Here is a 14,118-nt window from a genome sequence, read left to right on the forward strand (position 1 = left end):
AAAAGAGTATCTACAGCCCAATCTCAATCACCCACTTATTTTCACTTCACCTTTATAATTTATATATGTTTGGGTTAGTGTTTTTCTCAAAAATAAGTTTTCTCAAAAATACTTTTTCTATCCGATATTTTGAAATTGTTTAAAATTTTTCATTTGGTCATTCCCTATAGAAAAACATACTACATTTGATATAAAAGATAGTTTTAGATTAAAAAATTGTTTATTTTTTCTTCTATTTTATCTAATGTGTATGCATGTTTAAAAGAAAGTTCATAAATAAATGTAAATGCTCTACTAATAGTTCTATATGAGAGCAGTTGGAGAACATTAGCATTTGGTAAATTGTTTTCTAAATTTTTTCTTGACAAATATTGATTGGATAATAAAGAGCATAATATTTATTTATCCAAAAAAAAAAAGAAAGTTCATAGTAATTTTTGATTATTTTTTTTGTGGTATATCTCTTCTTTGTATGATGTGTAAATACTTTTGTTTCTGAAATTTAAGTAACTAAACACTAAATTTATTTGATATTATAACCTACTAAATATATATTGGAAGTAGCTATATGTAACAATTGATTGTAAGTTTGGATCCAGAATATGCATGAAGTATTTTGGATATATTTATTTTCGTTTGGAGTATTGTGGTTGTTTGGGCTATCCGAGTTATATATGAACACGACATTAGCATCTATTTCTTATCATTTATATAAAACTATTTATAATATGCATAATATATTAAGAAGTCTTAAAAATTCATATTCTTTAATTTTTTATTTTTAGATTTTATTTTGTTTAATTCCTTTGATGTTTAAAATTTAATTATTTTGTTAAATAATTTATGCTATAACAAATATTGTTGCTTTTGTAATAAATAATAATTTATTTAGTGTAATGGAATTATTGTTTGTTAACTAAAATATTGACGTAATATTCCTTTTTAGTCTGTGTCTTTAATAGATCTAGGTTTAAACCATTTCCCAAAAACCAATTATATTGAAGTAATATAAGATATGTATACATTTATGTGTTATGTTTCTTTTTAGTTTAATTTATGATCTTTAGTGTTTTGGTATTTTTCTTTTCTTTCTCTTCTTTGTATATCGATCTGAGATAATATTTTTTATTTATTTTTTAAATTTTATTATTTATTACTATTGTTTAGTTTAGTAAAATTTCGAGCATTTTCTCTTATTTAATTGCAATCAAAAGATATTTGAAGAAGTTACATCGATACACCAACCAATACATACTTGGAACATATTTTTAAAAGAGAGCAGTTTTAATTTAGCAGAGAAATATTCTGAAGCACAGTCTCATGTTATTCCCACGCAGCTCTCCGACCAGCCCTTTTGTTCCATATCCAAACATTTTTTTTTTGTAAACTAACCAAACACATTTTCTTTACTTCATATTTCTCTTACAATCTTACATATGAACCATAGCATGTCTTTATATGACAAACCTGGGTCGCTTCTCTTCCTCGCCTCCCTCAACAAATCCAAAATATTTTTTTGAAAAACACATGACAATATTATGATACTTGAATAAGCTAAAATCCTCGGCTTAAGTTGTGCTGTACCTGGTGCATTTCTTGGTATTTGTGTTGAGCTTTCTCTTTCTGGCTGTCTGTATATCCAACCACCGTAACAGAAGGCGCTGCTGTATTTTGTAAATCAACGGCACATTCTTACCACTGCACCTTCTACCATTCATGCAGTTGTGTTAATCCCTTGCACTGTCTGACCAACCACATTCCCGTTTTTCAGTAGCCACTCCGGCGTAATGAGCAGCTCGTTTTCCCCTTCTACCTTCATTTATTTTCCATCATCTGCCGTGTCCTTGCTCATTGTCATCACTTCACCGTTTTGAAAAGTTGGTAGTCTTTTGCTTTTCCTGTCACTGTAACCGTCTATTATTCGGCTCCATGTTTCTTGTTTCTTTTTCTCTGTTAAATACTCCGAATTTCTCTGATCTTTCTCAGCCACAATTTCTTTACTTCAAGAGCTTTGTGTAACGTGTAGTCTTTTGCTCTTGCACTCTGTTCAGCCCTCCACTAATCAGCCCCACAAAAATTTATAAGATTAACAGACAGATACTTTGCAGCCATCTATACTAATTATACAAACTTCAAGTTCTACTCACAATCCTACTCCTGCACTTGATTATACACAATGAAACAAAACATTTATAAAATTAACAGACAGATACTTTTGACATCACAATAACAGACAAAGGATTCTACCCATCTAACCTGTAATAGATTTCACAGTACCCAGATGATGAACTTTTGTACAGAAATAAGTTTAACACATGGAAACTACTAAACACAGAAAATTGAATCGGTAGGAGATGATTACTTGAAAATGAAGAAGGCGCTGACTGGCCTTTTTGGTAGGTTTCGATCCCATGCAGCCGCCGCTTTGCTACGGACTGCTCCCTTCGGACACGAAATAATCACCTAAAGAGATCGAACTGCAATATGGAGACGGAATTTGAGAAGGTATCCAGGTCCAGATTATTAATCGCAAACCTAGTAAGAGAGATCTAGCAGGATAATGAAAATAAAAAACAAATATTATTTGGCTCAGACCGGGAACACAAAATCGAAGAGTTAGATATAAAATCAGGAATAATCAAACCAAACTACCTTGACGAAGATTGTAGACTAAATAAAGAGGGCAAAAGGATAAATGTATGAGAGCGTTGCCTAACGAAGAAGGATTATGCAAGAGTTACAAACTGATGAAGGTAGCTTCTCAGTGAATAAGAGCACCGTAAAGAGAGCCATATATATAGTTTTTAGATGTGGGAATTGGAAGAGTTGATTGGCTTTATTTTACTGCAATAATGATTGGATCTTTATAAGTGTTTATGACTGATTTATGAGTGATAGTGGTAGTGATGAGACCATAAGCGGGTGAATCGGCCGAGAAGGAAGAAGAAGTCGATGGGTCAAGAATTGGTAACGATATACTGGTTAAATATTAGGTAGGGGTTTGGGTTTGTAGAAATAAAACCAGGCCCAAATGTATGAGAAAATATATTCGACAAAACCGTGATGACGTGTTCAACTGATTGGCTGGGAATATTTTGTGTTACGTGGAATCCTTAGATGAGCTCTAAATTAGCTCCTTTTATATAGTGGGATGTGCCATGCGCCGGAGTATCAAAGGATCATGCTCTACTAAATGGGCCGTTTCAGGGTTTGTTTAAACCTTAATAAGAAACATTATTTATCTTTTTGGGCTTTCAAACGTTTATGAAAATCAAACTATATAACGTGGTTAGAGCTGGTCAGAAGACACAAATCCGAAAAATCGAACCGAACCAATTCGAAAAAGTATTATCATTAAATATTTGAACGGATTCAAAATTTCAATATTTTGAAAACTGAAACCGAACCGACCGAACCAAAATATTTTAGGTACCCAAAATATATTTATATAACTATATATATTAATTATTTTTAGATTTAATGTATATTAAAAACATTCAAAATATATAAAATATGTTTAAATTGTCTACAATACTTGAAATATTAATACAAAGAGTCAAAAGTACATATCTAAAGTAGCTAAAATATATTAAAAAAACAAAAATACTTAAAATAACTATTGATTCTGAATTCAAGTATTCAAACCAAACCAATTTATATGTTAATTTTAGGTAATATATTATTTCATTTATATATTTTGAGAAATTTAAAGTATTTAATAAATTTTAAAATTTTAAAAATAATTTAAATGGGTTATTTGAACCGAAAAGATCCGAACCGAACCCGAATTAAAATGTAGAAATATCTGAATGGGGATAAAATCTTTGAATTTGAAAATCCGAGATCCGAATAGACCTGAACCAAATCCGAATGGATACCGAACGCCCATCCCTACGTGGTAGTTCGAAACGCGACCGTTTAGTGGTCTTCTTCATCCCCAGGTATCTTGCGTTATCCAAACACACACTTCTCAGTCCTTTCTTGGCGATAGAAATGGCTTCTCAATCTTTTACTTTGGCGAATCTAAGGATCTCCCAAATCGATTCCTTCTACAGTCAGAAACCATCTTCTCCAATACACTTCTTCTCCACTAGAAATCCAGTAAAATCCCTGAACCTGACGAATCCATGGATGGCCGGTGATTCTTCTCTCTCTCTCGATTCTTCCGCCTCCGTCTTGCGAACTAACTCGACAACGCGCAGAAAGATCCCAATCGCCGTCGTTGCCAGCTTACCCACCGCGTAGGTTTCTTCGATTTCGTTGATCAATCTTAGTTCTCCCTCGTCTAAACTTTGATTATGATTACAGGAATCCAGAATCTGCGGTTTCTGATGCGAAAAAGCCAAAGTAAGTCATGTTCCTGAAGTTCGTGAGTTTGATTTAGGGTTTCATTTAAGAAAGTTCATGATGTAGATGGTCGTGGAGAGGAATCAAATCATTTGCAATGGGAGAGCTCGAAGCTAGGAAGCTCAAGTATCCCAACACCGGTACTGAATCACTTCTCATGGGTATCTTGATTGAAGGTACTTTGTTGTTTTCTTCTTGAGTTGTGAATCTTATCTTGATTGGAGTTAAAACTAGTGTTGAATCTGATGGCCAGGAACTAGTTTTACTTCCAAGTTTTTGAGGGCGCATAAGATAACGCTTTACAAAGTTCGTGAAGAAACAATCAAGTTACTAGGGAAAGCAGATTTGTATTCCTTCAGCCCTGAACATCCTCCTTTAACCCACGATGCTCAAAGAGCTCTTGACTCTGCTGTCAATCAGAATCTCAAAGCAGGTTTTGTTCTCCCTTCTTACTCTAACTTGGTGAATCTCCTCTTATGTATGCCAGCTGAGTTTTATGACACCAACATTACTTGTTAATCTCTTAGCTTACAAGTCTTCATGTCCCTAGCTAATTTAATCTTTCCGCAAGATTTTAAGACAATCTTAAGTAGCGTTGTTTCATTGCTATTTTGTTACAGGTGGTGCTGGGGAAATAATGCCAGCCCATATATTGCTGGGAGTCTGGTCTGAAGTTGAATCTCCAGGTCATAAGATACTGGCAACTCTTGGTTTCACTGATGAAAAAGCTAAAGAGTTAGAGTCCTTTGCCTCTGAATCTGGATTTCTAGATGAATAGTGTCTTGTTACATTTATCATCCTCCATTTATGCCATCTTAATTTTCATACTAAAGCCTCCAAATTTGTGGTTGCAGTCTGCAATGATGTTCTTATCGGTTCATCATACTGATTCTTAATTTTCACTTCTTTGCTTTTGCCTAACAGACTTTAAGCTCTTCCACAAAAATTACGAGCACTGGATCCTTGAGATTAAGTGTAATCTTCTCGCCTTTGCCATTTCTTTCTGCAGCCTGTTTTTTTTTAAGACTAGAAACAGTTACACAATGTAAATGTGACCACGGTTATGAACCAACCCACTGAACCTGCTGAAAGGAACCCAATTTTTTTAGTTTACGGCTTAGGTTTGGATTATAGGTTGTGAACTGATTAGAAAGTTTATAGAATTAATTAGGTTATTGGTTTGGTTAGTTTTGTATTTTTTTTCAATTTATTCTAACCAAATTATACCAATTTCTACCGAATCATTAAAAAAAATAAAAATTAAACATGACTGCCTACATAAAAAGTGCACGTACATTTTGAGTTTACATTTATAGTCACTTTGTGCTGGAGACATTGTGTGAAAAATCATTAATTTTGTAGTTAGATTTTAACTGAATAATGTAAAAGCTCAAGGAATAAGATTTGATATATCTCAACTATGTAATTTCTTTTCACCTATCACATTTTATCATGTACCAAGACTTAACAATGCTAATGCAGATGCTTTAGATAAGGTAGCTCTGCTAGAGCTCCATAACTCTGTCTGAGTTTTTTTTTTAATTTAATGAAGGTTTGTTCAAAAAAGGTAATAAATTGTAACAACAAGAGATCTAAACCTTGATTTTAGAATTAGGTAGTAGTATTGTGTGGCTAAGATGTAAAACAGAAATAAAAACAAAATAATTGGTACGAAATAATAATGGAGCTACACTTCCTGTTATATCCTTAACTGATATCTACTTTCATATTTTTAAAATGAGTTAACGTGCTATTTCCCCACGAGAACTATCGTATAGCATCAGATGTCCACAGAACTACGACCTCATGCTATATATACATGAACTAAATATTACAAATGTATTTCTCCCCGAATTAAAAGTTACGGTCTTATTTCTCCCCGAACTATTGATTTTGACCTTAATTATACATAAAACATGATTTTGATTGGTTTATTATTTATCAAACCATATAAACTAACTAAACCAAACAAAAAACCCAATTTTAATTAAACCAGAACTTTTGACTCAAAAACAATATTAAACCAGACTCTACCCGACCCAATCTGACCCATTGTTCTCTTCTTCTTCACCCGACAAATTAAACCATACACACACTCTCTCTTTTTCTATCTCTTGAACAGAGAGCACAGAAGAAGTTAGAGGAAATTAAGGCGAAGATATGTCGGAAAATGAGAGAGGTGAAGACTTTGTCGTCGACAAATCCAATCTCCTCACCCGCTACGCTCGCAACAAGTTCAACACGAACTCAAAAGCCATCATTGGCTTTGAGTTTCAGACTCAGAGCATGCTCATCTCCGGTAAAAAGCTCAAAACTCAGATTTGGGAGACCGTCGGTCAAGAACGCTTCCGCGCTGTCACTCCCGCCTATAACCGTAGAGCCGTCGGAGCACTCATCGTCTATGGCATCACTTGCATCTCAACCTTCGAGAACGTTGGTGGCTCGATGAGCTCAACAGTAGGTTCTCTTCTCTGTTTCAATTGAAAATTCGGGTGAAGAAGAAGAGAACAATGGATCGGGTGGGGTCTGGTTTATTTTTCCTTTTGAGTCAAATGGTTTGGTTTAACTAAAATTGGGTTTTTGTTAGGTTTAACTGGTTTATATCATTTGGTAAATAATAAACCAATCAAAATCATGGTTTATGTATAATTAAGTTCAAAATCAATGGTTGGGGGAGAAATAAGACTGTAACTTTTAATTCGGGGAGAAATACATTTGTAATATTCAGTTCATGTATATATAGCACGAGATCATAGTTCTGTGGACATTTGATGCTATATGATAGTTCTCGTGGGGAAATAACACGTTAACCCTTTTAAAATATAAATTAATATTGTAAAAAACTAAAATATGATGAACATCGTATAGTGGACAAAGTGTGAATAATTTATTGGAGATAATATGTGTGTATATGGATGAATTTTGACAAATTAATTGTGGACAAAGTGTGAATAATTTATTGGAGATAATATGTGTGTATATGGACAGTGAAATTATGGACGCTGAATTGTACATAATAGTTGTTGTGGATCTGGGCAGTGATCGGGAGATTTTTGCTATGTTTTCTATCAGTCTGATAAAGACAGTGGGTTGAGAAATTTTTGGTATCTTTATGGACAGGTTCTTGTGAACCGATTCATGTAATCGCGTGGACAAGTTAGTATGGAAAAGTTGATGTCATACTTTAATTATACCATCCTGGGAAGTGAATTCGTGCTACAATCAAGGGTCCTTCGAGTAAACCCATCGACCATGTCCAAAAAATTGATCAATTACATATCAAGATCAATAAGATCTAATCAATCATCTTGCATACACTCTCTGCCAGGTCCGAATATTTTGGTGCAAGTTCTCCCGTTGCTTTATGATGTCGGTAGAGCCACGGCTTGCCGGCATCGGGCTTCTCCACCTCCGTGTCTTCCTCTCGCAGCTCTTCTCGTTTCAAGCTCATGTTTTCGGTCCACCATTTCTCCGATGGATCCCAACTTGGTCGAAGGTTTCTACAACCGTTTTTTCCTTCTATGGAGGCTCCCGATATGTGAATCTATTTACATCATTTGCTCACTGTCTCCTCCTTTCTGGCCCGTCCCCACTACGACTAAGATCTGTGTGTCTAAACCTCAGATCTGTAAATCTCAACGTCTGCATTCTGGTGCTTTTCCGGCTTACAGAATCTCCCGTCACCCGTCTCCAACCTCACCGCAACACAACTTCAAACCACAATTTTCGACGTCTCGACCTCCTGTGTTCCAGGGGTTCCACATATAACTCGATTTCCAGATTCAGTTTCTTGTTGGTTGATAAGAGATAAGCGTCACTTTTGTATTATAAAGATAGAAATGGAATCCAACTTTCGTAAACACCGATTCCTACTCACAGTGATGATCCTCCAACAATGGAAATCAACAAAGATGAGAATCGTTCCACAGAGAGAGATGAGAGAGAAAGTGTAACAAACTTTTACAAATTTCGAATGAATTTAAAAACGAAAAGTAAATTGGTTTATATCTTTGTATTTCCCCTCTTCCTTATGACGTGTCCCCCGTGACGTGTCTTCTTGCTTCATTTACTATAACAAATCCTCTCGGTCTGCAAAACCTTGACCTCAAGGTTTAAAAGCAGGAAACTTCCTCTCCACGTCAAACAGAAACTCCCATGTTGCCTCATCCTCTGGTTGATTACGCCACTTGATCAAGACTTTCGTCGCTGCTCTACCCTGGCGTTTAACCATCTTCCTCTCAAGAACGAGCTCTGGTTCCTTGATCAACACATCAGAAACGACCAAAGGAGGAACCGTAGTGTCTCCACATTACCCACAGCCTCCTTTAATTGTGAAACATGAAACACATGGTGAATTTGAGAACCCGTCAGTAACTTCAACTTATAACACTCGCACACTTGTCCACGATCATGTAAGGACCAAAATACTTCGGAGAAAGTTTCTGATTAGAGCGAACAACCACAGAGTGTTGACGGTAAGGTTGTAACTTCACGTATACGTAAGCCCCCAATTCAAAGCTCCTGTCAGTTCTGTGTTGATCCGCAAACTGCTTCATCCTATGCTGAGCTCGTGACAATTGAAACTTAAGCATCAACAACATATCTTCCCTGTCACGCAAACACTGATCAACCACTGCTACTTTCGACTCTTCCGGTAGATAAGGCAAGTGTTGAAGTGGTGGACGACCATAGACTGCTTCAAAAGGCGTAGTTTGAATAGTAGAGTGGAAGTTGGTATTGTACCAATACTCTGCAAGAGGCAACAACTTACTCCATAACTTCGGCCTGTCACTACACATACAACGCAAATACGTTTCCACTCCCCTGTTCACAACCTCCGTTTGACCATCACTCTGCGGATGATACGCACTCGACATGTTCAGCACCACACCCTTTAAGCTGAACAATTCCTTCCAAAAGTCACTCAAGAAGACTGCGTCACGATCACTGACAATGGATTGAGGAAACTCATGGAGTTTAAAAACGTTGTCGAAGAAAGCTTGAGCAACTGAAGAAGCAGAATACGGGTGAGCCAAAGCGACAAAATGAGCAATTTTACTCAACCTATCAACCCCCACTAGAATGACTGATTTACCGCAAGACTGAGGAAGGCCATCGATGAAGTCCATCGATATATCAGACCAAATTGACTCCGGAATCGGCAAAGGTTCCAATAGTCCTGGATAAGCTGAAGTATCGTATTTGCATTGCTGACAAACACTACAACTCCTGATGTATTGTTGTATTGCAACTCAAAACTGGTACAATACATATTATTTAAATAACTTAGTTGTACCAGTTACTAATCTTACTTAATTTTCTTTTCGTTGTACTAGTTGTACCAGTTATACATGTAATACATCATCTGTTTTTTCTAATTTTGCTTTCATTTCTTGATGGAAGTATATTTCTATTGGTAATCTTAAAAAAATTCTAAGCATGTGCAACATCTCATAGAAAATCATATATATCATCACTTTTCACTGCTTTTTATGCAAATATATTAAAACATGCAAGTTTCACCGTGTTCTTCTTATATATGTGTTTATATGTATATCTCTTATCTTATTTTCATGCGGATATCAAGATAATATTGGACTTTGAGGCGAGAAGCCTTCCACCCAATACTAAAACAACACAACTCAATTGTTGCGACAATTAAACTCGTAATATTACCACCTTAGTTAAACCAGTTGTCCCACTTACACTACAAGAAAACAGGGGGATTCTGATGGCCGAAATCGTCGGAAATTCGTCGGAAAAGGCCTATTCCGATGAATTTCTGACGAAAGCGTTCGTCGGTATCATTTCGTCGGAAAAAAAGAATTCGTCGGAATTTCGTCAGACCTTCCGACGACTTTCTGACGAATACCGAGAAATGTCATTCTGACGAACTTCCGACAATATTCCGATGCGGACACACGAGACCATAGTTCATCAGAAAATCTATATACCGACGGAGACGGATCCTCCGAAGATACCGACGAACTGGGGCCTCGGTAAATACCGACGGACTATGATTCGTCGGTAAATACCGACGGACAATGATTCGTCAGTAAATTCCGACGACTCAACATTCGTCGGTAATTTCCGACGAATAATAGTCCGTCGGTATTTACCGACGAATCATAGTCCGTCGGTATTTACCGAGGCCTGAGTTCGTCGGAATATGTCAATTTTAATACGAATTAATTTTACATTTTTATATATATTTTTTATATGAAAAATTAATTAATAAATAAATAAAATCTGAAATTTAAAACTAATAATATTATAGAATTTAAATTCATACAAACCGAAATAGAAAAAAACATTCAGAAAATTTAAATTTCATGCAAAACGAAAAAAAAAACATTCAGACAGTTTTAAAAAGCTGAAAAAACTAAGAACTCGAAGACATCAAACGATCTAGCTTCTGCATTATCTCGGCGTTGAACTTCTTCTGGGATGCCAGCTCAGCAAGGATAGTGGCATTCTCCAAACGGATAGTGGCATTCTCAGAAAGGATAGTGGTGTTCTGCTCCTCCAATGCCCCAATCCGTTCATCTTTGTCATGTAGCTCCTCGAGAATCATGGGATCGGCATACGGAGCTTGCGAAGAAGACGCCAGATACGAAGAAGCACGGCGGGCCAACCCAACTAAACGGCCTCCTTTCCTTTTAGGAACCGCCTACAAAAATATTTAAAGTTCGTAAATATGGACAAATTAGTAATCGACATTATAAAAAAAAATATATTAATAAAAAAAATTACCTTTTCAACCATCTCATTTATTTGCAATAGGGACAAGTTGGTTGAAGCTCCCGTAGAATCGCCGTCATCAGAGACAGGCTGAGATTGAGTTACTATTTCAGCTTCCACCAAATCAACGACACCTTTGATCACGAGATCCTGAATTTGACCCGTCTTCTTGTTAGTGTGAGCCACCTTAATGAGTTGGAGACGATCAACGGGATTACCGTCATTTTCTTCGATCTAAAAAACCGCCATTATTAGCCAAGGAATATATAAAATATTTATTTAAAAAATATTAAGATAAATAATTTAAAAAAACTTACAAGTTCATCTTCCTTAGTAGACATAGAGCAAGCGCCGAGGTTGTGCACATACATACCTTTCCCGCCACGATCGCTCTTCCGGTTCTTGGAGTTCCTAGAAGACGTCTTCCGGTTCAATCTTTCCATCAAAGGCAAATACCACATTCTTTTGAATGGGATCGGAATTCTTCCCCTCGTCTCCTGATAACGAGGTTTCCCACAAAATTTGCATACATTTCGTGTCTCATCCGCTCTCCAGTAGATCATGCAGTTGTCAATACATACATCTATCACTTCGTACGGTAGTTGAAGACCGGCTACAAGTTTCTGAACCTCGTAGTATGAACCCGGTGCAAGGTTATCCTCAGGTAGAATACCTTTGACAAAATCAGTAATCGCATCCATACATTCTTCAGCCAAATTATAGTCTGTCTTAATACCCATTAATCTAGTTGCAGATGATAAGACTGAATGACCATCTCTACAATTTTGATACAAAGGTTGTTTTCCTGCATCTAACATATCAAAAAATCTCCTAGATTCGGGATTTGGTTCTTCCCCTATATAATGATCATGTACCATCTGCTCAGTACCTACACCATAATCTATATCCGTTCTAGGTTCTTCTAACCTAATATCAGGCTGAAGTTCACTAACAGGCTGAGGTTCGCTAGTACTACCATATTCATAACCTGTTTCCCCATGAATGTACCAAACTTTATAATTACGTGAAAACCCTTTCATATACAAATGAGTCCAAACATCAAATTCTTTTATAACCTTATTATTATTGCAAGTAGAGCAGGGACATCTTAACATACCACTTTTTGCATCCGGTTGCTGTTGAACAAGCCTCATGAATTCTCCAATCCCTTGAACGTATTCTTCCGTAAGCAAATTGGTGTTGGGATCCAAATGAGGTTTATCCATCCACGAACGATAATAAGCTCCTGAAGACATGATTTTCACGGAATTGTTATGACTAAAGAGAAAGAAGAGAGAATGAGGTGTGAATGAGTTGAATGAGGAGGGGTTGCATTTATAGGGAATTGCTTACGGACATTCGCCGACTTTCCGACGGAATACCGACAGATATAAAGCATTCCGTCGGAATTCCGTCGGTATTTTCCAATCTCAAACGGCTATAAAACGGTCATATATATTTGTCGGCAACGGTCACTTGGTTCGTCGGAAATTCGTCGGAAAATTCCGACGGAATACCGACGACCGTAACGGTTATATCTTTTAATCGGAATGTCGTCAGAAATTCGTCGGAATATTCCGATGACTTTTCGACGACTACAACGGTTATATTGTTAATCGGAATTTCGTCGGAAATTCGTCGGAATATTCCGACGACTTTTCGACGACTACAACGGTTATATTGTTTATCGGAATGTCGTCGAAAAGTCGTCGGAATGTTTTCTCGGAAATTCGTCGGAATTAGCCGACGGAATTCCGACGACTTCAGATTTTTTGTTTTCGTCGGAAATCGGTCGGATTTCCGTCCAAATTGTCCGACGCCTTTGTCGTCCGTCGGAATCTCCGTCGGAATTCGGCGTGTTTTCTTGTAGTGTTAGGCCATTATTGTCGTAATCCAAATACCAAACATAAATTCTTATGCATCCTCTCGAACTCATGATAGCCTCTACATCATCTTCTGCAATATAATCTTCTAGATCCTCTTCTACTGCAACTTATTTCGGCTACGCAGCTACTTTCTTCGGCTATTAGAGCAAAAAAAATGAAGATGATTTTTTCTAAAAATAGTATAATTAGGATAACTAGTACAACGTATAAACAAATAATCATCAAATCAAATATTATTAAATACGGGTTATTCATGAATTTTGAAACATGCAAGCGGGTAAAGATTAGACCAACATGTCTCATTTATTCTACAACATCATTTTTTCTAACATCATTCATGCGATGAAAATAATCAAATATCACCATATTAATTGCAAAGTTGTATTAGTTATTCATGTTCTAGTTGTATCAGTTATATATAATTTATTTGTAATAGTTATACTTGTTCTAATTGTATTAGTTGGAGTTTACTAGTAATATTTTGCATTATTATTTATCATGAATCTTATACGTAGATGATGAAATTTGATTTCATATAAGAAATAATTGATTAAAAACACTATGAGTTGGTCGATTTGGGATAAGAAACAAAAACCTGGTGAGTGATTGTTTATTATCGATTTTGTTTCTACGTTGGAAGAAGCGTCAATGAAGAAGAAAAAAAAATTCTCGGTTATGTAATGTTGAGGCTAATCTAGTGGCAAAATAAACTCCGTGCCTGTAAACTCGTCCTCCTATAATGGAGGCTAAACTGTTTATTTTGCAATGCAATCATAGTTTGACCAAAAAAAGAAGAAGAGAAAAAATGATTTAGGGTTAAAAATTGGGTTGAGTTTTGGGTCATATTTTTGATCGGATTTTGGTTTGGATTTTTAGATAATCTGGTTAGTTAGTAGGCCTGGTTGAATTTCAAGAGATCTCTAAATCCTAGGCCTTCACTTTTTTTTTGAGTCGGAAGGCAGTAGAAAACAATTCTATAGTACACCGGCATAACAGTACCTAGCTTTGGATAAAAAACTTGTTTATCACCCATTAACCTTCTTCTGGATATTTTCTTTCACGTAGATGGACATGTTTTTTTCCAGCCAAAACTGTTCAGACAGATCCAATATTTTTCACCACCACCGATATTTGGTATACCAAC

At 36.1% G+C, this 14,118-nt stretch overlaps 2 protein-coding genes across 2 annotated transcripts; both read left to right on the forward strand.

Moving 5' to 3' along the window:
• Positions 1-3,855: 3,855 nt before the first annotated feature.
• Positions 3,856-5,252, forward strand: LOC106367030 (ATP-dependent Clp protease ATP-binding subunit CLPT2, chloroplastic-like). Its single transcript, XM_013806714.3, has 5 exons — positions 3,856-4,241; positions 4,309-4,347; positions 4,414-4,523; positions 4,601-4,780; positions 4,968-5,252. Exons 1-5 carry the CDS (start codon positions 3,871-3,873, stop codon positions 5,123-5,125), a joined length of 858 nt encoding a protein of 285 aa, XP_013662168.2. The 5' UTR covers positions 3,856-3,870; the 3' UTR covers positions 5,126-5,252.
• Positions 5,253-6,507: 1,255 nt separating this feature from the next.
• LOC106367031 (ras-related protein RABA5c-like) lies at positions 6,508-7,142 on the forward strand. The gene has a single exon (XM_013806715.3). It carries the CDS (start codon positions 6,508-6,510, stop codon positions 6,829-6,831), a length of 324 nt encoding a protein of 107 aa, XP_013662169.1. The 3' UTR covers positions 6,832-7,142.
• Positions 7,143-14,118: the final 6,976 nt, after the last annotated feature.

The sequence above is a fragment of the Brassica napus genome, chromosome A9 (assembly GCF_020379485.1).
Source record: "Brassica napus cultivar Da-Ae chromosome A9, Da-Ae, whole genome shotgun sequence".
NCBI lineage: Eukaryota > Viridiplantae > Streptophyta > Magnoliopsida > Brassicales > Brassicaceae > Brassica > Brassica napus.

Bases quoted from the DNA above. Each gene is read 5' to 3' on its own strand.
- LOC106367030 (XM_013806714.3), top strand. From the start codon at position 3,871: ATGGATACCGAACGCCCATCCCTACGTGGTAGTTCGAAACGCGACCGT. The intron at 4,348-4,413 runs GTAAGTCATGTT...TTCATGATGTAG, and splicing joins TCTGATGCGAAAAAGCCAAA to ATGGTCGTGGAGAGGAATCA. The intron at 4,781-4,967 runs GTTTTGTTCTCC...ATTTTGTTACAG, and splicing joins CAATCAGAATCTCAAAGCAG to GTGGTGCTGGGGAAATAATG.
- LOC106367031 (XM_013806715.3), top strand. From the start codon at position 6,508: ATGTCGGAAAATGAGAGAGGTGAAGACTTTGTCGTCGACAAATCCAAT.